Genomic DNA, 26,987 nt, shown 5'->3' with positions numbered 1-26,987 from the left:
AGAGGGCCCCCCACTCCACTCCCCAGCAGGCCCCCTCCCTCCCTGCATCTCTAACTCTATCCGGTAAGACATTAAAAAAATTCTCTGCTTATAAAAATACTTCTGCTCTGTCTGGGGGTGGGGTAGGGGGGGAGGAGAGAGAAGGGTAACAATCCCTGGGGATGGGGCGGAGCTATACAGGAGGCCTGGGGGCAGTGAGCCGGCCTCCTAGAACACAGCCCCGACCGGGGAGAGGGTCACAGTGACGGAGGCTAGGAGGGGGGCAGGGGACCGTTGGCTCGTCGGGGGGCTCCCTTGGCGGCGGGTGCCCGGCCCGGGACGGCGGGCACGGGGGAGACGCGGCGGGATGTGGCGGCGCTCCGCAGCTTCTGTTTCCGCCGCTTGGCCAGCGGCGCGTTTTCCACGCTCTTCAAGAAGAAACCCTCGCGTTTGCCCCGATTGAACGCCTGGCGGAAATGAGGCGGTAAGTTCCACCGGCCCGGCCTCGACTTCCAAATCCTAGCTTTGGCCCCCATCCCAGGCCTTCCTTCCCATACCACTAGGTCAGGGCCAACAAGTCTTTGGCCTCCAGCCTCTCAAACGGTCAGGGTCCCGACAGGTCAGAGGCCTGGACTCGGCTGAACTCAACCTCTCAGGACTCTGCGGGAGTCGCCTCCCGCAGGCTCCGCCTCTCCAGCCTCGGTCCCGGACCCCCCGCAGGCCCCGCCCCTCACCAGAAAGGTGGCGTTGAGCCCGGAGCGCACAGCTGGCCCCGAGGACTCCAGCACGTCCGGCGTCCGTAGCGGAGGCGAGGAGCGCGCGCTGCCGTCCTGCAGCCACGAGCTGCCCCGCAGTCCCTCGAGCTTCAGCCGCTTGGTGGGGTCCACAGTCAGGAGCCCTGGAGGCAAGACAGGGGAAGTGTTGGGGGTCTGTGTGTAGAGGCTGCGCCCCAGAGACATCCTAGCAGCCCCACTCTCCTCCCCACAAGTCCCCCACCAGGACACCTGACCCAGTAGCAAACCCTGTCCCATCATGACCCCATGGCCTCCCCCTCCCCAGCCATGGCCTGTGACCTCCGGCTTCGCACCTCGGACCAGCTCCTTGGCTTCCTCGGACACGCCGCGCCAGGCCTCCCCGTCAAGGGAGAAGCGCCCCTCGCGGATCTTGCACATTATTTCCGCCGCCTGGCTCTGCCCGCCCTGGCCTGAGGCCCCCTGGAAGGGGACCTGGCCTGACAGCATCATGTACTGGGGAGTGAAAAGTGAGACCAGTCCAGACCTTCTCCAAGAGGCTAACTCCTGAGGCCCATGGGTTATGAACTCTGACTTCCAACTCCTAAAACTAGGATGCCCGGACCCCAGCACCAGAGAGACCTCGCCTCTGTATTAGCACGACTTCTGACCCCAGCCTCAGACCAAACCCTGCCACCCCAACAAGAGAACTCCTGTCCCCAGGCTCGGAGGACCCTGACATCTCCTCGGAGACCCCGTCCCATACCAGAATGACGCCGAGGCTCCAGAGGTCGCAGGACTCGTCGTAGCCCTGCTGCGCCAGCAGCTCGGGGGCCGCGTACTGCAGCGTAAAGCAGGGTGTCTGCATGGGCCCCGCTGGGCTCTGCGGGCGCAGACGCGCGAACCCGAAGTCAATGATCTTCACCGGGGCTCCGGGCGTATCATCGGCGTACAGGATGTTCTATGAGGGCGGCGAGGCGGCCGTCAGAGACTGGCCCTCCGCGCCGAAGCCCTCCCAGTCCGCTGAGGCCCCGCGCCCACCTCGGGCTTGAGGTCGCGGTGCACCACCCCCGCCTCCTCGTGCATGAAGCTCACGGCCGACACGAGGCTGCGCAGGATCTGGCTCGCCTCGGACTCGCTGAAGTGCCGCTTCTTGCGGATGTGCTCCAGCAGCTCCCCACCCTGCAGTAGCTCCAGGACCAGGTACGTGTGCAGCTGCGGGCGGCGCGACGGGCCAAGGTCACCACCTGGGTTACTGTCACCACCTACCCAACCGGGCCGCCCCCCCCACCCCCCACCGGGCCCAGCCAGATCCTGCCCCGCGGTCAACATCAAGCTCCGCCCCCGGCTTCAGGCCCCGACCCTGTTCGAACCCTGACCTCAAGACCACCCCAAGAACCACCTTAGGACTCGCTTCAGTTTCTACCCCCTACTTTTTTCCAGGCCCCCGTCCCTTTGGCCACCTTAAAACCCGCCGCCCTAAATCCTCCCCCTGCCCCGTTCCGTTGGCCATCCTCAGCTCCGCCTTCCGGTCCTCAGGCCCTACTCCCCTGAAATCCCACTTCCCTGACCTCCGGGTCCTCAGGCCCCGCCCATGGCGCTCTCAGGCCCCGCCTCCTGTCCTCCTCCCCGCCCCCCCCACGGGCAGGCTCTAGCGTCCCTGGGCTCCGCCCTAGCCCAGGAAGGCGTCACCTGGTCCTGATGCACTTCGTGCAGCTTCACCACGTTGGGGTGCGACTGGCACAGCCGCAGGGCGGCCACTTCGCGCTGCGTGTTCGCCTCCAGCCTGGGGGCAGGGCAGGCGGGGTCAGGACAGCTGACCTCCGGCCCCGCCCTCCCCGAATCCGCTCAGCAGAACCCAGCCCACCCCGGGCCCGCCCACCTGCGGCTGAGGATTTTGACCGCGAACTCTTGGCCGTTCTGTAGCTGGCGGCAGCGGCGACACACGGAGAAGCTACCCTGGCCCAACGCGGGTTCCCGCAGGTCCAGTTCGTACTGCTGGAAGAAGGGCGAGTCCTGGGGGCGAAGGGGACGCGTCAGAGGTCCTACCGGGAGCCTTGCGGCCATGCCACGCCCCTGTTCAGAGAGGCTACGGAGCTCACCGAACCACAGCATGCGCCTGCTGAAGCCACGTCTGGAGTCCCCAAGCCCACTTCTCCCCACCCTGGCCCAACCCACCTGCATCATGGCGCTCCTGGCCAACGCTGCCCTGCCAGGCCGGTCTCCAGCAATAGACGCTTCCAGCACATCGGTCATCACCGCGTTGTTGTGGTCAAACAGGATGGACGGTGCCACAAAGGAGTATCCCTGGCGGAGGAGGGGTGTTGTCAGTGGTGGATGGAGGTGCAGATGGAGTCCCCGAGGGCCCAGACCCAGCGGGAAGGAGGGCGGGGGCAGAGGAAAGACCCTGGAGTAGGGGATGTTGCTTTTGCATCCCGGTGCACACAGGATGCGTGGACATTTTATTCCACCTTGTTCTATGATCTCTTGGGACCATGCATGTCTGTTCCCCCGCCAGTCTGTGACTCTGCCTTTCCCATCACAGTGATCCCCCCAGGTGCCAAGGGCATCATCTGACACAGTGTAGTGGCCCAGAATATGATAGGCTGAATACGTGAAAGAACTGTGGCCTGGCATCACACATACTTAACTTAGGAGAATTCAACTCTACCCACTCAGGACAAAAAGTCCTTATTCCTTCCTTTCAAATCAAACTTTGGCCTCCTCTGCAAGGGGGGCTACTGAGGAAACGTAAAGAGAAACCAAAGTTAATTCTTTGCCTTTCCTAACAATCCACATCCTGGCAATTCAAGGGACCCTCAAGGGTCATTTTAACAATGTGTTGTTTTCTCCTAAAAATGCAGCGCCACTGTGCGCTAGAATGCAAGCTCCACATGGGTGGGATTATCGTCTGTCAAGTTTATTGTTACGTCCCTAGTGCCCAGGTCAGCGCCCGGCACATGGAAGGCACTCAATACATACTTTTGAATCATTAAATGAATGAATGAAAGTAACCACTGCTTCGCAAGAAAACTTGCTCATTAGGGCGGCGAGATCGAGGATGGATCGCAGGAGATCGAGGGGTATTCAAGCACAGAGCTGTCCCTTGTGAGAGCTTCATAGAGGGGAACTGATCCATCCATACTTGATATTGGCCTGTTCTTATTTAATATTTATGGACCATGTCCTACAGGCCAGGCCCCCAAGCTGGACTCAGGGACACAGAAACTAAACACACAGTCCCTGCCCTCTGGGAGCTTCAGACCAGGTGAGGCAGTCTCAGTCAGCGCCAGGATAAAACCTGACAAACTGTTTAGAAGGAGATTTTGTCTGTAGCAGACTGGTGCACAAGGAAAGGGTGACCCAGGGCCAGAGGAGCAGGGAAGACTTCATATGCGGACAGCACTGGCCAACAAGGCTTGAATTTTGGCAGGGGAGCAACTATACCCTCCAGGTTGAGGGAACCACATATGCAAAGGTACAGAGGTGTGTTCTGGCACCTCTGAGCAGTTCAGAGGTGCTAGAGCACTGAGTGGGATAACAGAGTGCTGAGGCTAGGGCTCTGAGCAGAGACCACATCGTGCAAGGCCTTGTATGCCGAGCAAAGGAGATGGGACTGGTCCAACAGGCCTCAGCTTCTCAAACTGGGTGGAGGGGGCCTATGCCCCCAGGAGTGTGATATGGTGTGCCAGAGGGACATGCAAAGCCACAGTATAAACAAGGCATCTCTTGCTAAGTGTCCCCTTAAGCAAGTGAATAATTTAAAACAGTATTTTTACATAACAATAGAGATATGATGGAGAAGAAGGGAAATTAACATGAAATTTCAAGATAAACCAGGAAATTCAAAGGCACGTCCTGCCCAGGTGGTCTCTATGACTGACAATTGTAGGTTCCACACAGTGGAGAGATCTAGAGGAGATGCTGGCTCCTGATGAGGACACAGGGCCTGTGCAGTGCCCGCAGGTCAGCCAGGGCTAAGGCTGAGCAGTATCCTGCCTCCCCCGCAACTGTGGTTCTATGAACACTCACTCACCTGGAAGATGCGAGGATCCCCAGGTGGGGGGCTTCCAGGGGGTGAGTAGACAGGCTCCAGCCGGGTAAATTCCTCTGCAAAGTTGCCCACATCCAGCTCTGAGCGGATCTGGGGTCGGAATGGGGCGGGAATCTTCCTGGCAGCCAGAGCAGCCCAATCCAGACCCTGGAGAAAAGGAATGAGAGACAAGGGGTCAAAGGGCAGGAAGTGGAAACCCCTGTCCACTCAGGCCACCCTCACCAGGCAGCTCCTCAGTGAGGCAAAGGTCTCACTGGCATTTGTGTGGGAAGCTGTTCTTCCTGCCTCCCCAGCTTCTGTTTCCCTTCCTCTGATAACAGAATCCCTATTTCTCTTGGAGAACCAGCCCTCCACCACACTCAGCCAACTCTAGGGCTTTTAATAGAATTGAGGTGCAAAAAAAAAAAAAACCAAATCTCTTTCTCCTACTGGACTTAAATCTGGGAGGATATGGGCCTGGAACTGCTGGGGACGCCCTCAGTGTCTAATGATGAAGTGCCTGTGCAGAAAAGCAGAAGCAAGAGACAAAGAAAGAAATTCCTAATAACATAGATTCAGCACCTGGATGCAGCCTTGCCTGAAGTCAGACCACTTTTCCTTGGACTTTTCATTTATGGGAGCTAAAACATTCCTTTTATGTTTAAACTAGTACAGCGGAGCCTGTTCGTTGCCTGCCCAACATCCATTCTCCTGGTCTTCCTTAGTACTATAGCCCCAATTTTATTTCAGGAACCAATGTACACAACTAAAAAATAGTATTTTATAAACTTCCTTGCAGCTAGCAGTGACCAGTTACTTGTAAGCAAAAATTACGAGGTAGGAATCCAGGGAAAGAGCCTGAAGAGGAGGGTGAACCGTTGGTAAGGTGCCCTTTTTGCCCTTCCACTCCTTCTTCTTCGTGCTTCCCACCTGGAGAGCAACCTAGATAGCAAGAGCTACAGCAGTCATCTTGTACCACGAGGCAACCTTGGGGACAGAGGCTACGTGCTAAGAATAGAGGAGCATTTAAAAAGAAAAAAAAAAAACTGAACTTGGCTTCATGAAGACACCACAGCAGCCCCAGCCTGCCAACTTCTGGATTTCTTTTATGTGAGAAAATAAATAAATAAATAGACGGCTACCTTGTTTAGACCACTATTCATTCCTATCTCTGTTCTTAGCAGCCAGACTCTATTCCACAGATATCACCATCTTGAGTTGGACTTTTTGTCACTTGCAGCCTAGAGGCCTGGCCTGGGCTTGAAGGCCCCAGTTCTGGCACCAGGGACCTGAGCATTGCTATCACCAAAGAGTCTATCTCAAGAGAAGGGGGCATAAGGGCACCATCCGGCCTCGAAAACCTTGGGGTGCCTCTCCAGTGTGACTACTGGTCCACCTACTCCCAGCACCTGGAGCCTGGCATGTGCTCAGGGTGGGTTGAGGAATTCACTTAAGGAAACTGACACCGTTCAGTCACTTCGCCCACAAAGGGACATCTTCACCGCAGAGACTTAGACTCCTGTCTGAGAAAGCTTCTCTGAGGGCCCTTCCAAGCAGTACTTGCTGGGAAGGTTCAAGGAGATGGCACTCATAGCAAGGGTAACTGGATGTCTGGCCCACTGTAAGTGCCCATTAGCGGATGCCTCTGTTTCTACGTCAGACAAGGCAAATTTAATACCCACATGTAAACAGAACATAACAGTTAAGAGCGTGGGCCTTCAAGCCACCCAGATGCGGGCTTAAATCTGTGCTCCATCACTTAGCTCAGTGATCTTGGGCAAATTACTTAACCTCTCTGAACCTCAGTTTCCTCATCTGTAAAGATGAAGATAATCAGGAAGGTTCTGAGGCTTACATGAAATAATGCAAGCAAGGGGCCAAGACACAGGTGTTCACAGTCACAGGGCCCCGCTCGGCAGCGATGCTGGCCAGGCACAGTGCCCGAGCCAGTGAGGTCTCACAAGGACAGAATTCACTCTGCACTGCACCTTAAACTGTGTGTGCTTTTAACAAGTGAACAAAACCCGCGTGGTTGATTCAGACATGTCCATCTGAAGAAGAGGCACACAGCCTGTACAGGTACAAAGACCAAAACCCTGAGTGGATGCAAGAGTCATAAGATTTGGGCTGACAGCAGACCTGGGGTCTGTTCCCAGCTCTACACTTTTACTGTGTGATCTTGGGCAAGTCACCTTGCTCCTCTGAACCCGTCCAATGAAAGGACTGATGAATTCATTCTCAAGTCCCTGCCAGCCCTACCAGGCAATGAATGCTTTCCCGCCAAGAACACATCTTCCAAGTTGCAATAGAGACGGCTGAGAAGACAAGCCTGCTTTCTTTATCTGAGAGGTTTTCCAAATCAAGTGAAACTGGCCAGCCTCAGACCATCCCTCCAGTGTCCCCCAACCCAGAGCAGTAGCCTGGCCCCGGTGTATGCACACAGGTATGGGGGCGAGCCAGGAGCCTCACCTGGAAGAAGGGGTGGTTCTTAACTTCCTGCGCCCCCTGGTGTCCTGCACCCAGCCGCTTCTTGGGGTCCTTGCAAAGCAGCCGCTGCAGTAGATCCTGTGCCACTGGCCCAATCCGGGGGGGGAAGGGAGGGGAGCACTTCAGGATCCGTCTGGGAGGATTGGTGGGGGGGCGTCAGGGGCAGCAGGCCCCCCCTCCAGCCCTGCCCAGACCCCTCGGCCGCCCTCTGCTGCCAACCCTGCTCACCGAGACACCTCTGCCTGCGTGTTCCTCTCGCCCTCCAGGGTGAAGGGCGAAGCCCCCGTCAGCAGCTCGAAGAGCAGGATGCCTAGGCTCCACCAGTCCACAGCCTGCGGGGCAGAGCCAGGGTGAGGGCCTGCGGCCACCCCTACCTCGCCACACCCACCCCTCTGACCCCCCGCCAACCCACCTTGCCGTGGCCCGACTTGCTGCGGATAATCTCAGGGGCCATGTACTCGATGGTGCCACAGAAGGAGAAGGTCCGCTCTTTCTGGGAGGGCAAGAGGACCCGCCCAAGGCTCAGAGTTAAGACTCGTGGACTTGTGAGGGTCGGAGCAGTGGGAACTCCCCGAAGGCAGGGCCTGGATCTACTCACCTCTGCGCCCCCAAGAAACGCAGAGCCAGGCATGAAGCGGGAGCCGGGAAGGGACGGCCCGCACGGGGGTGCGGGAGGCCGAGACTGCCCTTCACTTACCTCCTCTGTCAGGAACTCCTTGCTAAGCCCGAAGTCCGTGAGGACGACATGGCCCTCGGAGTCCAGGAGCACGTTCTCCAGCTTCAGATCCCGGTAGATGATGCCCAGCTGGCAGGAGCGAGAAGGCCCTGAGGATCCCTCCCCCGACACCCTCTGCTCCTGTCCCTGCACCTGGTCCCTGGGGAAGGGGATCTCCAGTGCGGGTGCGGGGCCAGGGTGGGACTAGGCCATTGGATAGGAAAAACCATTTAAGATGTAAAAGCAAGGAAGAGGACACCCTGGAGAGGCCACAAGGGAGCAGGCCCCAAGTTCCCAGGGAGAGGAGCCCCATCTCATGACGGCTTTGGGAGCCAAGGCATGAGGTCTCTGTTTGCAGAAGTTCTGTGAACGTGGCCCCAGGAAGCAGCCTCGCGCTCCCTGTGAGAGGAAAGCCCCTCCGAGGAGACCCCAGGGGAGGAGACCCCACCAGGCAGCACCGGGGCCTTCCTTCCAGGAGGCCTACGGGAAGCAGCTCCCGTCCCCACCGAGGCCACCAGCCCTCAGAAAGCCCAAGGCCACTAGGTTCACAGGCCCCTTCTAAGGCCCAGGCCCAGTCCCCACGGCCACAGCCAGGTGGCCAGGTCCTCACCCACCTTGTGCAGGTGTTCCAGGGCCAGCACGATCTCGCCCCCATACACGCGCACCTCAGCCTCCTTGAAGTACTGGCGCTGGTAGAGGTGGGTGAACATTTCGCCGCCGTTCACATAGTCTGGGGGCGGGAGGTGGGTGAAAGTCGCGGAGTCGCCCCCTGGGGTGGCCCCCCCCCCCCGCCTCCATGGCCCCCAGGGTTGGCAGGTGTCAGCCCTTACCCAGGATGAGGTGCAGCTTGGCGTCCGTCTGGAAGGCGTAGTGCAGCGTGACCAGGAAGGGTGCCTGGCGCACCAGCTCCAGCACGGAGCGCTCCGTGCGCGTGTGCTCCTGCGTCTTGGCTCGCTGCACCAGCGCCGCCTTGCGCAGCACCTTCATGGCATACAGCTTCCCCGCGTCGTGCCCGCCAGCCTTCCGCACCAGGAACACCTTCCCGTAGGCTGTGGGAGCAGCGAGTGGGCGGAGGGTGGGCCATGAACAGGAGGGTGGTGCAGACTGGTGAGGGTGGGCACACTGCCAAGCCAGGAGGGTGTGCAAGTCGGGGGAAGGAGCTGGGGTGAGAGGCAGGTGTGCAAAAACTGGCAGAGCCTTCTAAGGAAAAGGTGTGCACACCCCCGGGCGGGTGCTCAGCAAAACCAGGGAGGGGATGTGCAAACCAGGCTGGGGGGCACACAACTCCGGGAGGCCTGCAGCGGGGGTGGGGGTGGGGTGGAGGGCGGGTCATGTGCAAACCTGTGGAAGATGAGACAGATGCAAGAGGATGCAAAGCCAGGGAAGGGTGGCAGAGGTGCACGCAGACAGGGGAGGGCCGGTCAAACCCGAGGAGGGGAGTTTGCAAAGTGGGGGAGAGGGCTCTCATATCCCGCAAGGGGAGGAGCTGTGAAATCACACAGGAAAGCTGCAAGCCCCCAAGAGTGTTGGCAGATCCCAGAGGACCTTCCAGGGAGGAGCAACGTCAACGTGGAGCAGCCCTGCGGGTCGGCATGCAAACCATGGCAGGGCAGGGCAAAGCAGGCAGGGCAGGGAGAGGCTGGGGAGCACTGCCGGCAGCCTGGCCCAACCCAGGTGTGTGTGCAAGAGGGAGGCCCGGGGCACCATGCCTGGGACACCTGCCGGTGGATAGGGCTCCTCACCTCCCGTGCCCAGCACCTTGAGCAGCTGGAAGTTCTCCACGCCCACCTTCTCCTCGTGCCCGGTCAGGTTGGCTGCGGGCACAGGGGGCAAATGAACCCAGCCCGTGCATGAACCCTCCCAGCCGGCCTGGGCAGCCATCACCCGGCCTGCACCCCGGGCCACCTATGCCCCACCTTCGGTGATCTGCAGCTCCACCGCACAGCCCTCGTCCTCGTCCTCGTCCCCCATGGCCGGCGGGTCGCTGGGGCCCGCGAGGCTCAGCTCCGGGCGGCGCCGGTTACATGGCGGCTCCGGCCGGGGCGGGAGCTTCCTGGTGCCGCCTCCGGGGCTGAGGCGGGCGCCGGCGCCGCCTCCCTGCTCTCCGCCCCGCGCGGCCTGAGTCAGGCGCTGGAACGTGACAGCGCCGGGCGGGGGGCGGGCGGACGGGGCGGTCCCATCTCCCGCAGGCGCAGGGGGCTGGTGCTAGGGCTGTGCGCTCTGGGCCCCAGGCGACCATCCTGGGGACCTGGGAACACCCCTTAGGAGCCATGCCTGGGGTCCGTGGATAACCTGGAGCCTCTGTGGGGCGGACACTCCCAAGCCAGGTGTTGGCCCCAGGGCGGTAAGTCCACGTCAGGCTGTGTCCCAAGGGGGATGGGGTCCCACTCAGGTACTTTAGAGCCGCCTTCCCCTCCAGGGTGCCAGCCCCAAGGGCAGCCAAGCAGCTCTGTCCAATTCTTAGCCACCAGCGAAAGTGAGGGATTTCATAAAAATCACAACCCACTTGCCTCGTTTTTGATCACTCCTTGACCTCAGCAAATAGGGGAGGGGATCTGTTGGTCCCCTTGCCAGACGAGCAGCCTGAAGCCACACGGCCACCCTTGTCCAGCTACTGCCAGCCCAGCCCCAGCCCTGCGCCTCTCACTCAGCAGGGCTCTCGCTCTTGGTGCTGGGCAGGCTAAGAGGGTCCCAGAAGCCGCCCGGCCCAGCCCAGCTCCCTGTCTATACCCCCGGCAGCCAGCGAGACCCTCTCCCCTGTAGACTTGCCTTTGCCGGGGAGGCCTGGGGGCACGGGCACCCTGAGGACCAAGCCCTGTCTCTGGGCTCCCCTTACCTACAAGGGGCACCGAGAGGGAGCCCAGCCCAACCCCCAGCAGGGAGGGGCAGCCGATTTTCTGACCGAATCTCTCTAAAGCAAGTGGACCTATAAAAGCACCTCAGCCCCCAGGCACCCTTCACAGCCCACCCAGTGCGCGCACCCCGATGTGGCCCTGCCCCTTGTGGTTCCCAAGCCTGGCACAAAGTAGACCTCGAAAAGGGGTGTCAGAGCCACATAGGTGTGGCCTGCTCTCCCCATCAGGCCCAGCGCCTTGTCCCCCTCCCTGAAAACTGACAGGGGCCACCAACAGGGTGGGGCAGCCAACAAAGCCCCCTGCCCTGAGGCCTGTAGGAGGGGCTTCCAGCTGCTCAGCCCCACCGGAGGCCAGGGGGGTCCACTCCCATGCCACCAGCCTCAGAAACTCAGGCTGAGAGAAGGAAGGCAGAGCGGTAGGTTATCCCCAAGGGGAGGGCTGTGGAAACCCTGTGAGTCAGGCTGCAGTAGGTCACCCTGGGGAGGCTGGCCTGGCCACCCCTCCCAGCTCTCCCCACCCCCAGATTCAGGTTGCCTCACCTCAGCCGGGCAGCCCCACCCTACTCTGGGCGGCCCCAGGTGCCTTGACTCACGTCCTGCCGCCCAGGCTAGTGGCCCCCTTCCGGGGCGTCATCCTAGAGGCCCTGGTCAGAGACCCCGGCGTCCCTCCCACCTCGTGTGTCCCTCCACAACAGCCCCTGACACCAGGCGACACCCCAAGGGCGGTAAATTCCCTGGCGAGGGGCTCAGCCCCAAGGCATGGAGGAGAGAGGATGAGGAGGCAGGAAGAAATAAAAGGAGAGAAGAAGGTACAGGGGGCGGGCGCAGGCCCTCTGGGTACTTCTCCTGCCCCACACTCGGGAGCCCAGACCCCACCTTTCTAGCAAAGGCTGAGCCCAGACTCAGACCCTACCCGCTCTGCTGGCTACCCAGAACCTCTGCCCCCTCCCCCCACCCCTGCGATATCCAGGCCAGCCCAGCGGGCCCCTCCCCTGAAGAAAGCCCCTTGCTGCCCCATGAAGGGCAAGGAGGCCAATGGCCACAGGCCTCTGCCAGCAGAGAAGGATTCCAGACCACATGTGTCCCTGGCACCTAGTGGCTCCTAGATGCGGCTGGTAGACACAGGGCACAGATTCAGGTGGTTGCATCCCAGCTTTATTCTCGTGTCCCTCACATCCCAGCTAAGGCTCAGAGATGGGCCCAGGCCACAGTCCCCGGGAAATGGTCCTTGGCTCACCGTCTGGACCGGGCAGGGGGCTCTCTTGCCCGCTCCTGCCTGCCTCCTTCAGCTGGGGGCTGTCCCGGAGACCACCTCCTCAGCAAGGGCCGCATGGCGGAGCCCCAGGCGGGAGCCGTTTGTGGGGGCCGGCCATCGGCCCTGTCCATAAAGTCATCGCAGCTCCAGCTCGGGGCCCCAGTGCAGGCCGTGGAGGATCTGGGGGCCCAGGCCTCCCTGTCCAAGGATTCGCCACAAGTGCCCTGCCTCCCCAGATTCTTGGGCTGCCTGGCGCCCCCGGTGAGACTCCAGAGTCGAGAAGACTCCGCTCCCAAGCTCCCCATCCGCGCAGTGTCACTGGCTGAGGGAAGGGGCGAGAGCGCGTTTCTCCGATTCCTGCACCTCGACGTCTGGAGGGAAAAGCGCAGCTCAGGCTCGCTCCCTCCGGGGACTCCCGGCTGCCCTGCCAGGCCTCAGACACGCCAGGCCTTCGCTTCGGCTGTTCCCTCTGCCGCCCGGTGCTCCTGATCTCACTCGCCCTGCTCTCCTGTCTTCCCAGAACACCATCACCTCCTAATATCCTAGGGCTGAGTATATAGGTATACGCCCGGTATAGGACTGGGCACGTGAGATGTGGCCGGTCTGAACTGCAATGTGCTTGGGTATAAAATACCACTGGACTTCAGACTTAGTGTGAAGAAAATAATATAAAATACCTCATTAATGACTTTTATACTGACTACACATTAAAATGATAATAGTTTAGCATCCTGAGTTAAGCAAAATATGTTATTAAAATTGATTTTACATGCCTCTTTCTACTTCTCCTGATGAGGCTACTGAAAAACTTTAAATTACACGTGGAGCTCACATCAGGTTTCTGTTGGATGAGCCGTTGTAGATAATTATTATTTTATGCACATTATTCGCTGTCTCCCACCTCCCCACACCAGAACGTTCCCTGCTGTGTCCCCAGCTAGCACATCACCTGGCACGTCGTAAAGGTTCATTGTCAAATGAGTGAATGGGTGACTGAGGCCTGCCAGGGGCCCCAGGCAGGGCAATTACCTGCCCTCCTTCCCAGGCCCCCACTCACCCTCTCTGTTGGCATCTGCTTCGCGCTCCGCCAGGGTCTCGACAGAGCCATCCCATCCCACGCTAGGTCCTGGGGGGGCACAAGGCAGCCACTGGGCCATGAGGACCAACACAGAGGCAACAGGGCTTGTGGGGAGACACAGGAGACAGGAAGGAAGCCCCCTCCCCCATGGAGCTGGTGGGTCCACAGGGAACTGGGGGGCTAGTGGGAGGAGGGACCCTTTCCCTCACCTTTGCCATGGGAGCTGGGTGCCCCCAGCGGGCCTGGGCGCCGCTGTCGGAATCTCTGCCGCGGGGTGTCCCCGGGGCTGAATGACTCAGAGCTTCGCCCCACGGGAAATCTTGAGCTGAGTTTCCGCCGCTGCCCACCTGCCAGGGTCTCATCCCGCAAGCACAGGGAGCTCTGGGCCCGGCGCACGGGTGCCGGTGAGGGGGACCCTGCAAGAGGCACAGGCAGGGAGGGTATCGGAGCAGTGCCAGGAGGGGCTGGGCAGAGTGGAGGGGCCAGCAGGCAGAAGCTGCACAGGGGCCACAGGGGACAGGCAGCTGCAGAGGTGAGGGCGGAAGGGGCCCAGGGTTGGGTGAGTGAAGGTGGTGACAGGAGGCTGGACCCTGTGCTGGTTCTGACACTAACTCACTGTGTGACCTTGGGCAAGATGCTTCCCCTCCCTGGGCCTCAGTTTTCTCATCTGCTGACAGGGATAAATGACTTCTCACTAAAGTCCCCTGCTGCTCCGAGGTCCTAGGTACCGCTGTGGTTGGGTCGGATGGCGTGGGTGGGTAGGATGGCGTGGGTGGGTAGGATGGCGTGGGTGGGTAGGATGCCGTGATTGGGTCGGATGGCGTGGGTGGGTAGGATGGCGTGGGTGGGTAGGATGCCGTGGGTGGGTAGGATGGCGTGGGTGGCAGCGCAGGCAGAAGGGAGGTGCCAGCCAAGAGGGACACAGCAGGGATGCAGGGCAAAGAGCTACTGGAACCATCTGGGGGAGTGGGGAGAGGTTGCAGCAGGGAAGGCCAGCGGGGAGCATGTGTGCAAGCCACACAGGAAGACCAGAGGCATTGGCAAGCCCTGGGGGCAGGGGGTAGGGGACATGGGGTAGGGACCATCTTGGTCACCTGACCCCCAGACCCACCTGTGCCATCTGCCTCCCTGCCCTCGGAGAGCTCCGTCTCCGGGGGGCCCCCTAGGCTCTCGGTGCTGCCAGCCCCATCGGCCCCTAGGCGCGGCCCCCCGTGGGGGCCCCCCTCCCGCCGGGGCCTCATCAGCCTCTTCACCTTGTCTGCCAGCCAGCTGCCCTTCCTGGAGGCAAGAGGGCACAAGAGGGGCTAAGGCCAGGGAGGAAGGAGGGACAAGAGGCCATGTCTGGGATGGCAAAGGCCAGGCAAACAGTCACTGGGGCCCAGACCTGGGCTGGGCCAGGGCTCAAAGGGCAGGGCAGGGCAGGGGCCAGGTAGGGATGATCCCAGGCCCACCAGGATGGAGGCGCCTCTCACTTGGTCCGGGGCAGGGGCCCAGGTTCCAGCACGCGGTACTGGTCCATGATCTTCTCCACCAGCTTCTGCTTCTCCCGGCGCAGGGCATTGAGCTGGTCCCTGGGAGGATGGGGAGGGAGGATGTGGGCTTGAGGCCTGGGCAGGAACACGGGGTACACCCTGGTACAACCCTGCCCGTTAACACAGCCTGACATACCCCAGGATGGGCTGATAAATCCCTGCTGCCCCGAGCCCCTGGGGGTCAGCCTCCCCCTTTTCCCAGGGCGTCTCCCCATAAACAACCCCAGGGGCAGCCACGCCGGCCCCCACGGCCCCTCACAGGTACTCGCGCTGCTCGCGGTGCAGGTGGTCCCGGCTCTCCAGGCTGCGCTCCAGGAGCTCCCGGTTCTCCCGGCTCAGAGCCTGCACCTCGGCCAGCAGCTGCCGGTTCTCCTCTTCCTGGGCGCTCCGGAGCTCCGTCAACAGCTGTCAGGGGCAGGCGGCAGGACAAGCGGGGGTGCTTAACAGGGCTCAGGGCCGCCGCCTTCCACTCTCTCCACGCTCTTCCAGCCCCCAACGCCCCCTCCAAGCCAACCTTCCTCCCCAGCCACCACCCACCCCTCACCACACCTCACACTGTGTGGCCAGCCGGCAGGCGCTCAGGTCCAGCTGCTGGTTGGACTCTCGCAGTCGCAGGCTCTGCGCCTCCAGCTGCGCCCGCTCCAGCTCCAGCCTCGCCAGCCGGCCCCGCAGCTCCCCACGTTCCCCCTGCAGCTCCCCTCGCTCCTGGGACACCTCCGCCAGCAGCATCTGAGCTCTGCAGAGGCAAGGAGAGCTGCTCTCCAAGGGGACTTGCCCCCCCCCACCCCCCGCAGGCCCCTCATGAGGGCCAGAGGAGCCTTGATGGGGAGAGGAGGCAAAGCAGGACCCCACGGGGAAAGCGACCAACTCACCACCATCCCACTTCACAGATGGGAACACTGAGAACTTGCCCGAGGGGCGAGGGGCTGTGCCAGGGCTGGTACCTGTCATGCTCACTCTGCAGCCTCCGGAGCTCCTCCTCCAGGCCCCGCTGCCGATGCCCGTCCTGCACCAGGCGTTCGCGCTCTGCCAGCAGGGCCACCTCCTGCGCCTCCACGTGGGCCCTCTGGGCCTGCAGCTGCTCGTGCCTGCAATGAACAAGGAGCTAAGAGGGCCGCAGGGACCGACACCAGGGCATGTAGGTAGCTGGACCGTCTGGACCTGTAGGCCCATCGTCTCCTGAGCATAAGCCCCGGGGTGAAGCCACAGGGCGGAACGCTGTGCCGGACGCCCACCACTCCCGACCACCGATGAGCCCCGGGGTGAGCCCACCCCGGAAGTGCAGAGAGCCCAGCCGCACAAGAGGGCACAGCAATGGAGGCGGGTCCACTGGTGGCACTGCTGCCTTGGTGGCACCAGACCCACCCAGGGAATCTGCTCTGGGCAGGTAGGGGGTGCCCAGGAGAGGAGCTGGGAGTTTGGAGGAGGCTCACCGGCCCTGCAGCTCCCGGTGGGCCAGCTCCAGTGCCCGCATGTTGGCCTTGAGGTCGCGGTGCCGGGCCAGCAGTCCCTCTAGCTCAGCCTCCTGCCGCCGCTGCAGCTGTGCCAGGGCCTCGTGATCCCGAAGCAGGGCCTGCTGCTGCCCGCGGGTCTCCTCCTGGGAGCGCCGCGCCGCCTGCACCTCTTCCTCCAGCACCCCCAGCTTCCTGTGCAGCTCCTGGCCCTGCAGCTCCAGTACAGACTTCTCAGCCTAGGCCAGAGGAGGGAGCAGGGCCTGCTGGGTGACGTCCCAGGCCGGAAAGGGGGTAAGGGACGGGGGCAAAAGGCAGAGGGCGGGGCAGAGGAAAGGAGAGAGCGGTCTAGGGATCCGAAGGCAGAGGCAGCCGTGGAGGGGAGGGCAAGTGGCACAAGGCAGGGATGGCACAGATGGGGCTGGGGTCGGGGCAGGGCAAGCAGGAGGGACTAATGGCTGGCTGTGGAGGAGAGGGCTGGAGACGGGGTGAAATGGGCACTGACGCGGGGGCTAGAGGCAGGCAGAGGGGGTATGGATAGGGGAGGAGAGGGCTGGAGACGGGGTGAAATGGGCACTGACGTGGGGGCTAGAGGCAGGCAGAGGGGGTACGGGCAGGGGAAGTGGCAGGGTCAGGGGAAGCGGCAGGAAGTGGGCAGCGATGGGGCAGGGGACAGGTACGCAGGCCGTCACCCACCTGCAGGCAGCTGCTCTGCTCCTGTGCCCGCTGACTCTGCAGCAGCAGCTCCTGGGCGCGCCCCCGCAGGCTTCCCAGCTGCCCCTCCAGGTGCTGCAGCTGCCCCTGCAGAGCCGCCTTCTCGGCGGCCAGCGTTGCATTCTGCCCAGCAGGGAGGGGGTTAGCCGGTGCCAGGCCTCTGGGGCACACCCCCCAGCCCCGTGCCCACCACGGCGACACTCACACTGCGCTCCACCTCAATGAGCCGCGCGCTCTGGGCCTCCATGACCCTCTGCTCAGCCTGCTTCTCAGGCCCCTGTCCCACAGCACCCTGGCGCAGCTGCAAGGAGAGAGGGAGTGGCAGTGGCCTGGGCACAGAGCAGCGGACCCTTACCCCCTTTGGCAGTCCTCCCCCGTCACACTTCCCCCCACCGCCCAGCATCCCACAGCCCTGCCCTCCTTGCTCCGTCACTCTCCACCCTGCCCTTTGCACCTTCTCTCGGTTCTGCAGCAGAGCCCAGCCTCTGCCCGAGCTGTTGTTTCTGCACATCGTACTCCTCCTCTGGGCCCCAGTTTCAACACTGCTTTCTCCAGAAAACCTCCGCCGACCAATCCCACACCAGCCAGCTAAGCAGTCTGCTGGGGGCCCACGGGCTATGGTCGCCTGTGTTCTTGCCTCTGTCCCAGGTGGACAGTGGGCTCCCTAGGGCGGTGGCAACCAGGTATGGAGCCGTACCAGAGCGGCGCTGAGCCCGCACGCAACAGGGCTATCAGAAACGATTCCCAACTTAGGACGATAGTCGCTGAGCTCAGGAAGTGGTGGAGTCCACGCATGAGGGACACAGCAGGTGCCTCAGAGTAAAGCCGCCAGGCTCTGCCCATTCGAGGAATGGGGGAGACGAGGTCCGGGCAGAGCCGCCTGGCTCCCAGCACAGTGCTCCCTCCTACAGGCCCCCAATCGGGGCACAAGGCGAGCAACTGGCCAAGAGCGAGGGCCAAGAGCGAGGGGGCGATACGAGTGCACGCGGCCCTGGCTGTCTGTGTGCAGGATGGAGGGAGGAGTGGGCCGAGGCCCCGGCAAGCAGGGCAGTGGCCTCACCTGGAACAGCTCCTCCTCCAGCTGCAGGGCCCTCGTTTTGAGTGCCAGCAGCGCCTCCTCCTTGCTGGTGGCCGCCACCTGCAGCTCAGCTTCCAGCCGCTGCTCCAGGCCCCGGTACCTGCCGGGAGAAGTGTTGGCTCCCAGCCCTCCCCAAGTCCTTGCCTGCCCCTCTCTGCCCCTCGGGCAACACCCCACCTTTGGTGCTGGACCTCCTGTTCCCGCAGAAATTCCTGGTGCTCCAGAGTCGCCCGTTCCAGCTCCCTCTGCAGATGCTCCAGCCGGGCCCCCAGCTCCTGGCCCCGCGCCGTGGCCTTCTCTAGCTCCTGAGGGCAGGCAGAGAAGCCTCAGGGCCAGAAGGGCAGACCACCACCCTCACCCAGGCCTGAGAGTCAAGAGACCCAGCTTTCTGTCCTTGCTTTGTCACCCTGGGCAAATATCTTTCACCCTTTGGGGCTCTACTCCCCCATCTGTAAAATGGGAACAAGGCCTGCTCGCCTTGGAGAGTGGGTATGAAAGAGCTGGGGATTATAAGCCTGAGGGAGGCCCCTGGGCCAGGAGTCAGAGGCACTCGCTGGGCAAACGTCTTCACCTCTCTGAGCCCATGGTTCCTCGTGTGCCCAGCGACAGCTGGATTCGCCCTACGTTCTGAGGCCACACGGGCCATGTGAGGGCAAAAGGGGCTCGAAGGAGACGGGTCTGGACAGGACCGTCAGCCACAGGAGGGTGGCCACAGAGGGCAGGAACTTGGTGAAGGCCAGGCCTAACCGCAGTGGGAGCTGGGAGGGGGAGGGCCAGGACGCCGCTGAGCACGCAGCCTGTGGCGGTTGGGCCGTACCACTGCGGAAGTGGATAGGAGACCCACTCTGGCCTGTGGGCCCCGCAAGGTAGGGCAAACCATTCTGAGGTACGGGGGGTGGGGGCCCTGGCAGGATGAAACCCTGGGGAAGGCCCGACCATGACAGCCACCCGCCAAATCCTGCCCTTGGAAATGGGGTCTACCAACCCTTACTCTGATCTTCCTGGCTTAACAACCCCACCCGGACCACCGCTCAGGGTCACTGCACTTCTAGACACCCTTGGCCACGGCCTCTCATTGAAAAACTCATGAGTCCCATGAGTCCCTGCTGCCTGCAGCCAGCAGCCACAAGAGCCCCAGGGCGGAGAATAGGAAGAACAGTGGTGCCCAGGAAGACCTGCATCTCGGGCCAGACCCCTGCCCTGCCCCCTGCAGGCTCCGGCCACAGCCGTCAATGCCCCATCCACCGTGCCTCCTGCCCTCCCCCTAGCCAGGAGGCCCACCTGGACAACCCCCTTGGCCCCTGGTTCCCTGACCTCCCTCCCCTGGCCAGCCACCCCGGCCTGTACCACACCCAGTTATCACCAGGAACTGCTCCACCAGGAAATCTCACAAAATTCCCCTTTGTCCTCAGCCTCTTCCACCCTCTTGGTCCTCAGAGCCGGCTCCTCCAGCCGGCCAGCCCTACCCCTACCTTCACTGCCCACCTGCTGGCACTCCCTCTCCATGGATTAAGCCCATACTGAGTGCCAGGCACTGCCCCAAGCTCTCTACATTCATTACCTTACAGGATCCCGTGACACAGGTATTGTTTTTATTCTGGTTTCAGGTAAAGAAACTGAGACTCCGAGAGGTTAAGTAACTGGCCCCAAGCCACACAGCTGAGGAGGGGATCTGAGATATAATCCAGGTCCGTCTGACAGCATCTCTCAATCACCTCCTACAAAGTGGACCCCAGAGACAACCTCTTGGCCTTACCCTCTCACCCACACCTCCAATTCTCACACTCCCCAGGCCAAGCCGACAGCCTGTTCCTCACTCCTCTCCATCAGGAGGCATCTCGGAGCAAATAACTTATCCTCTCCGGATCGCAGTGCCCTCCTCTGTGCAACAGGGATGAAACTGGAAACTGCTCAGAACATTTGAGTCCTCGTCTGCAGCACACCTTCCCCTCAGCACTGTGCCCCACTGGCCTGAACACCCATCCCATTGCCTTGTGGTCTCCTCTGCTTCCCCTGAGGGGCCTTCAGACCCGCAGACCTGACCACTCTGCTCACTTTAAACCCTCCAGTGACTCCTCGTTGCCCTCATGAAAACAGCTGCAACTCCTCCCTTTACTCATAAGGAAGACGAAGCCCTGCCCTACAAGAAACCTGCTTAATGAAGTCTTAGTCTCACCTCCCTCCACTCCCCGCCTCACACTCCACCCCTACAAACTCGGGCCTGTACCTCCTCCTGGCTCACTGCCGTTCTCTCTCCTCCTCCAGGAAGCCTTCCCTGACGTGCCCCAGCCTGAGTCCAGTGTGCTTCCTGGACCCCCACGGCTCCCCGCACGGTCCTGTCTCCACCCCAGACTGTGAGTGAGCGTCTCCCAAAGGACACATGCACTGGCTGCCTGGTACAGGGCCTGGTGCCAAGGAGATGCCCGCAAACATGCTTGACTGAATGAATAGAGGGGTTTCCAGGTCTTCTCTCTCCTCCACCCCCCATCCCAGCTCCAGCCAGCCTCACCTGCCACCTTTTTTTTTTTTTGGCTGCACCACGCGGCTTGCAGAATCTTAGTTCCCCGACCAGGGATTGAACCTGTGCCCCTGCAGTGGAAGCGTGGAGTCCTAACCACTGGACTGCCAGGGAATTCCCTCACCTGCCACCTTGACCACTGGCACTGCCTCCTATGGCCCCAGGTTCCCCTGTACACCAAGGTGACCCTCCCCAAACACATCCTCACACAGGTCTGCCCGCACCCTTGGGTGAATTTCCCTGCCTGGGGACGGAGTACCAACACCTACAACGCTGGTCCCATGTACTTCTCCACCTTCCCCCACATCTCCTGGGCCCCTGAGCATCTCTAATGCCTTCAAGTCTTTGCACATGCTGTTCCCTCTGGATGAAACATCCTTCCCCGCTTAGCAAAATCTCGATCTTTCCTTAGAACCCTCCCCGAAGCCTCCTTGCCCCGACCCTAGCATCAGCTCCCCTTCCCATGGGGCTCCCAAAGCACTTTGCCTGTAACAACTAACGTATCTTGAGCCTTTGCCCAGCATGACTAGGCTCTTCACGCCATTATCTCCCTTGGTCTTCCAAAGACCCGCTGAGGCAGCTACGAAGAGCACCCCCATTTCACAGAGGGAGGCACCGGGGCAGAGCTGAGCAAAGCGCCACAGTCAGAGAGCCAGGATTTGCACCCAGGCCATCTAGCTCCATGCCCGCCTGCTACAGCCACCCCATCAAAGGCAGGGGACATCTGCCCCTCTCCCAAGCCAGGCACGCCTTTGGGAGCCAGGAGGGGACTTCGCCTTTCTATTTCCGGCCCCAGCTCAGTGCTGGGCACTCAGCGGCTGCTGATGGAGTTAATAACCCAAAACCCCAGCAACTGGCCTGGAACCCTGCTTCCTGACCCTGGCTACGAGCCCCGACATACCTCCTGGAGGGCCTGCCTCTCCCGGCGCTCCCTCTCGGCCTCCTCCAGGTGCCGGCGGCTCTCGCTCTGCAGCACCTGCAACTGCTCCTCGGCTGCCTCGGCCCGGGCCCGCAGCCTGGGCGCCTCTCGCTCCCACTGCCTCCGCTCGCGGCCCGTCGCTGCCAGCACCTCCGCCAGCGCCCCGCGCTCCCGCGACGCAGCCTCCAGCTCCCGGCCGGCGGCCTCCACCGCCTCCCGCAGCCGGGCCAGCTCCTGGACCTGGGCCTCCACCTCCCGGTGGGCCTCGGCCTCTGCCCTCCGTGCCTGAGCCAGCTCCTCGGAGAGGCGGGCGGCCTCCGTGCCTCGGGCCTCCAGCCTCCAGGCCTGGGCCTCCAGCTCAGCTCGAAGAGCCTCAGCCTCTCTCCTCAGCCGTGCCACCTCCTCCTTGAGGGCCTCCTGCTCTGGGACACCACCGGCCAGGATCTCCCCTGGGATCCTCCCCTCCCAGGTCTGGGCCTCAGGAGCCCCCTCCAGCTTCTGCTGTGGTTTTTGTTGGGCTGGGTCCCCGACCATCCTCTCCAACTTCTGTTCATGCTCTCTGGCCTCTGCTCGTCCCTTGGGTAGGTCCAGCCTGTGGTCTAGGGTCTCCTCCAACTGCCCACAGAGGCTGGGCTCCGAGAGTCCAGGTTTGCTCTCAGGGTCCTCCTGTCTCAGCCCCAAGGCCTCAGGCACCGACTCTCCAGTCTCTCCTCCCAGCGACAGCTGGGCCTGAATTTTGATATCTGGACCCTGAGGTGGGGCCACAGCGGCAGGGGTCTGGAGAGGGGCTCCAAGGCCAGCCTTCTGCAGGGACTCCTGTGCCCCTACAGCGGGGCCTGACTTCTGGGCCATCGTGCCTACCGGCACCGTGACAGCCGCCTGGAGGGGCCTCTCCACCACCTTTGGGTCCAAATCAGATGCCTGAGGACACTCAGCTAACCCCTCGAGGGCTGAATCTGATGCCAGGGGAGCCGGGTCCAAAGCCTGGGGGCCTTCATCCCCTGCCTGACCAGCCAAGCCCTGGGGGCCATGGTCTGAGGCCAGCCGAGTCTGGGGAGCTGAGTCTGGCTCTGGAATCACGGAGTCCTTGCTCGGCTCCTCCAGCAGGGGGTGCTGAGGGCACATGAGAGGGATGGTCAAACCCAGAGGAGGATGCCAGGAAGGACGTGCTGATGCTTGGGGGAGGGGACTCACCTGGCCACCTGGCTGCCCCTGCAGTGCCCAGAGCAGGCCTCGAAGCTCCCGATTCTCCCGCTCCAGGGTCCGCAGCCGCCCAGCCTCTGCCTCCCTCACTTCGTCATGCAGAGAGGGAGCCGCTCCTGGCAGGGGCGCTGGGGTGTGGGAGATGAGGTCAGGATCCCTCTGCTCCCTTACGGCTCCTCACCCACACCCACCACCCCCCGACACCCCCGGGGGAAGGGGATGAAATCAGAAGCTGTCCCCACTGAGGTGCAGGAAAACACAGGCAGCCTCCCACCCACAGCCCCCCACTGGGGTCCCACTCACCCTCCCCAGGAGAGCCTGGGGCTGGCTCCAGGCTCCGCTGAAGCTCCAACTCCAGCTCCACGTTCTCCTCTGCCAGCTGGTCCACCTGACGCCGCAGAGAGCTCAGCTCCTGGAGGGGAGAGCAGGGTCAGACAAGCCCTCCCCGCCAGGGCCAGGCCAAGCGTGTGGGCTGGAGGGTCACGAGGGGAAACAAGGAGTAGGAGTCACAGGCATCACCAAGGAACGCTGGGCACCACTGGGGTCACAGCTCACTGCGTGGCCAGGGCTCACTCTGGGCATCTCACCGCATGGGCCTCGCCCAGCCGGGTCCGCAGCAGCAGGTTCTCCCGCTGGGTCTCATGCAGCCGAGCACAGCGCTCCTGAGAGGCGTCCAGCTGCTCCTCCAGCAGCGCCTTCGAGGCTTCCAGAGCCCCGGAGAGCGCCCGCTCCTCCTGGTGGGGGAGCAGAGAGAGATGGTGGTGCGATGCCCCCAGCACTCCGGGGCCACAGACCCTGGCTCCCCTCCCCCATCTGACTCTGCACCCCTGTTGCTCTCCAGGCCCCGCCTCTCCCCTCCATCTGCCCCTCCCCCTCCAAGGTTTCTTCAGGTACCACTTCCCTAGCACCTGGCCCCGCCCTTCTCCTATGTAGGCCCTGCCCCTTCTCCCCAGGAACTGCCTTCCAAGGTCCTTCTAAGCCCCACTTAGCCCCGTTGCTGGGTGCTCTCTCCAGACACTGCCTCCCCTACAACTGGCCCCACCTTCCTCTCCAGCTACCCTTACCTACAGCCTCCACCTCTCCCCTCCATCTGCCCCATCCTCCAGAGGGCCTGTCCCCAGACACCACCTGACCGCGTTCTCCTAGCGGTGACTATTCCCTCCATCAGGCCTGACCTATCCTTTGGCCCAAATTCGCTCCTCTCGAGGCCCACCCTGTCCCCGGTAGGCCGCGCCCCCCATGCCCCGCCCCCTGCAGCCCCGTCGCCCCCCTCACCTCCAGCTGGCCCTTGCAGGCCTCTGCTGCCTGCAGCCGCTCCCGGCAGCGTCGCAGTTCCTCCTGCAGGCGGGGCAGGCGTCCGGCCCGCTCCCGCAGCGCCTCCGCCTCCTCGCGGTACAGCTCGGCCCGCTTGGCCTGTCCCGACAGCGCCTGGGCCTGGGCCAGACGGTGCGGAGCTAGGAAGGGCCACCCGCTGGCCAGAGGGTTGAGGACGGGAAGGAGCCGGGTTGGGGGAGGCAGTAGGCTGGGGAAGGTGCGGGGGGCGGGTTAGGGAATGCGGCCATGTTTGGGGGCACCTGAGCGCACCTCCTGGCGGAGCCTTCGAATTTCCGCCTCCAAGCCCTGCACCTCCACCTGGGAATCTAGCAGCAGCTCGGCTTTCTCCTCCCTGGAGGGAAGGGACGCAGGAGGGGTCTGGGGACCTGCACCCTCCAGCCCTTGCTAGGCCTGAACCCCATCCGGACCACACCCAGACCTAAGCTGCGCTCCCTGCCCGCCACCCCCCACCTCCACCACCCCCCACCCCCGCCAGGTCCTTCCCAGCCAGCGGCGCTCACAGCTCCTGCCGGACGCGCCGCAGTTGGGCCTTGGTGTTGGCCAGCTGCAGGGCCAGGTGGTGTGAGGTGCCCTCCGGGGGAGTCCTGGCAGGAGCCTCAGGCAGCAAGGGGGCCGCCAGCTGCCGCTCCAGCAGCAACTCAGCCAGCCGCTGGGGGACGTCAAAGGTCAGGGGTCAGGAGTGACCCGCCCCAAGAGCCCCACATCTGCCCCCAAGCACCACAAGACGCATGTGACTGTTGCAGCGCTCCACCCCCACCCGCACCTCCGGCACGCGGCTGGGTGCCCGGCTGGGTGCCCGGCTGGGTCCCCGTGGCCCTCCTCCTCCTCCTCCGGCCGCCTCGTACCTGGGCCCCCACGTCCCGCTCCCGAGCCAGCCTCAACAGTGTCCCCACCAGGCTCCGGGACAGCATCTCCAGCTCCGGAGGCGCCAGCTCCCCAGGCTCGGGCCCAGCCAGCGCCAGCACCAAGCCGGCCCCGGGCTGGGTCACCTGGAGGCACAGGGAGAGCAGGTCAGCCAAGGAAGTAGGGGGCAGGGTGTCCCAGACGGCCGACCAAACTTGTACCTCCTGGATGGCAGCAGCCAGCTCACTCTGGACCTCCAGGCTGAGGCCCTGGATGTGCCGGATGAACAGCTCCCGGTGCTCACACTGCAGGGGGAGCAGGGCGACGAGGAGGGGACAGTGAGGCTCACACCGGCATCTCCCACCTCTGCGGCCAAAGCCAGACCCTGCCCTTCCCTGCCCCACTTACTTGCACTGATGCCCCCAGCAGTAGCCTAAGGATGCCTTCCAGCTCCTCCACCGCCTCCTCTGCAGGGCACAAGCCACAAGGGGTTAACGGGCAGGGATAGGGGGAAGAAGCAGGAAGGGGTGGTGGGAGAGAGCACCTGAGAAGGGGTCAAACCCCAGCGCCTGGAGGTCTGGGGGTGGAGACAGGATCAGCAGCTGCAGCTCCTCCTGCGGCAGACGGCAGACGGGGTGGGAGATGTGAGAAGGGCCTTCCCGCAGGCAGGGGGCTCCCAGGCTCAGCCTCCCCCTCCTGACCCCTCACCTGGTAGAAGTCCCTCAGCCGGCCCCACAGGTGGTTCAGGTTCCATACCCGCCAGGCTGCGGGCCCATCGTGGCCCCTGATCATTTGAGGGCCGCCTCGGGAACTGGGGGCACTGTGGGCACAGGGGACGATAGGTGGGAGGGGTGACTGAGGACCCACCTCCCCTAAACCAGGCTCTGCCGACCACCCCTCAGGCTCTTCCCACCAGGCTGCCCGGCCCCCCTCCCCTCAAGCCCCTCCGCACCTGCCCCGAGGCCCCCTCTGATGCCCTTACATGACGCCCAGCACCCGGAGGAGCAGGGCCCCGTCGCTGAGGCGTAAGAACCTCGTCTCCGGACAAAGAGGCCCCTCTCCTTCCTCCTCCTCTTCCCCCTCCGGCTCCCCCACCAGCCCGGCCAGGCCCAGCGCCTGTGGGGACACAAAGGAGTCAGCTGGCCTGGGTGGGAGGCCGGCACCGGCAGAGTGGATCCTGAGCCCCTCTGACCTGCCTCCTGGGCCCGCGCAGCCCCCTCCTCACCAGTCCCCTGAACGCCAGTGGCCACGGGCCTGGACCCTTTTTCCTGCCGCACAGCTGCCTGGACTTCCCCATCCCCACCTGAGCCCGCTCCTCCCCTCAGGCCCCAGCTCTGCCCCCTCTCCCCCCACCCCACACCAGCCCCTCCCTGCTGCTCATTTCCCCTCCCCAGACTCCCTCGCACTGCCCCCTCACCCAGGTGGCCAGGCTCCCACTCAGGAAGTCTCTGATCCTGGGCCCCTTGCCCCCATCCATGACGGGGTCAGGGTGTCGGTCCCGCTCTGGTGGCTACACCTGCCCTGAGAGGAAGAGGAAGTCCCGAGTGGGCGCAGGCCCAGCCACAGACACCCTGAGCAGCTTCCTCCTTCCGGGTGCCGGCAGCCCCGTGCACCCCCGGAGTCCTGCCTCAGCGCCCCCCTGCATCCTCCCAGCATCTTGGGCAGGGCCAGCTCGGAGGTTAGCAGGGGAAGGTGGAGTCAGGGCCGCCCAGGAGCAAGGCCCACAGCTCTCCTGGCTCGATGGACAATGGCAGGTGAGTCCTCCCCCTCTCTGGGCCTCGGTTACCCGACTTGAAACCCAAGAGGGTGACCTCAGCCTTGTACCTTCCAGGGCCTCGGAAGGGGCCTTACACGGGGCATCTAGGTGCCCACACCTGCATCTTCTGATTTGCCTGGCTTCCCTTTCCCCTTGATGTTTCCCAAACTTACCCAAATCACCCTCCCAACCTACGAGGCTTGGGAGGTGCTGCCTCCCCTGAACCCCGACCAGAAGTGAGTACCCCCTCCTCGGACCCCCCCCCCCATACTCTATATACACTGGACTGAGACAGAACGTCTAGCCCGTGGGCTAGTGACCTCACAGGCCTCAATTTCCCGTCTGTGAAAGAAGTGAGTTAGAATCCAGCCTCTGAGGGACACAGTTCAATGCAGAGACCAGCAGCACGTGTCTCATAGATAAACCACGAGGCCAGGAGGACACCCCAGTTCCCCCACTGCTCACTACTGGGCTTCGTGTGGGACATTGCTGGGTACTGAGATGTG

The 26,987-nt window shown here is 62.7% G+C and overlaps 2 protein-coding genes across 2 annotated transcripts; both read right to left on the bottom strand.

Moving 5' to 3' along the window:
• Positions 1–251: 251 nt before the first annotated feature.
• On the bottom strand, positions 252–9,943 carry RPS6KA4 (ribosomal protein S6 kinase A4; the record flags this gene model as incomplete). Its single annotated transcript, XM_082844770.1, has 17 exons — positions 9,862–9,943; positions 9,688–9,759; positions 8,776–8,994; positions 8,560–8,675; positions 7,928–8,035; positions 7,643–7,723; positions 7,459–7,562; positions 7,213–7,363; positions 4,747–4,911; positions 2,889–3,017; positions 2,593–2,726; positions 2,403–2,496; positions 1,752–1,925; positions 1,477–1,671; positions 1,067–1,226; positions 714–877; positions 252–446 (listed from the first exon to the last, which is right to left on the bottom strand). The coding sequence occupies exons 1-17, from the start codon at positions 9,914–9,916 to the stop codon at positions 252–254; spliced, it is 2,316 nt and encodes a 771-aa protein (XP_082700896.1). The 5' UTR covers positions 9,917–9,943.
• A 2,333-nt stretch (positions 9,944–12,276) lies between these two features.
• Positions 12,277–26,202, bottom strand: CCDC88B (coiled-coil domain containing 88B; the record flags this gene model as incomplete). Its single annotated transcript, XM_082844705.1, has 27 exons — positions 12,277–12,425; positions 13,112–13,180; positions 13,342–13,548; positions 14,244–14,410; positions 14,605–14,703; positions 14,924–15,069; positions 15,214–15,400; positions 15,609–15,752; positions 16,098–16,354; positions 16,812–16,952; positions 17,035–17,130; positions 17,890–18,007; positions 18,085–18,212; positions 21,327–22,457; positions 22,539–22,675; positions 22,851–22,959; positions 23,135–23,281; positions 23,823–23,981; positions 24,132–24,213; positions 24,383–24,531; positions 24,728–24,871; positions 24,947–25,030; positions 25,134–25,192; positions 25,270–25,339; positions 25,434–25,545; positions 25,708–25,841; positions 26,143–26,202. The coding sequence occupies 27 exons, from the start codon at positions 26,200–26,202 to the stop codon at positions 12,370–12,372; spliced, it is 4,392 nt and encodes a 1,463-aa protein (XP_082700831.1). The 3' UTR covers positions 12,277–12,369.
• Positions 26,203–26,987: the final 785 nt, after the last annotated feature.

This window comes from Leucopleurus acutus, assembly GCF_964270905.1.
Source record: "Leucopleurus acutus genome assembly, chromosome: 8".
In the NCBI taxonomy this organism is placed as follows: domain Eukaryota; kingdom Metazoa; phylum Chordata; class Mammalia; order Artiodactyla; family Delphinidae; genus Leucopleurus; species Leucopleurus acutus.
The sequence above is the reverse complement of the archived record's forward strand: the minus strand, read 5'-3'. Positions and strand labels throughout refer to the sequence as shown.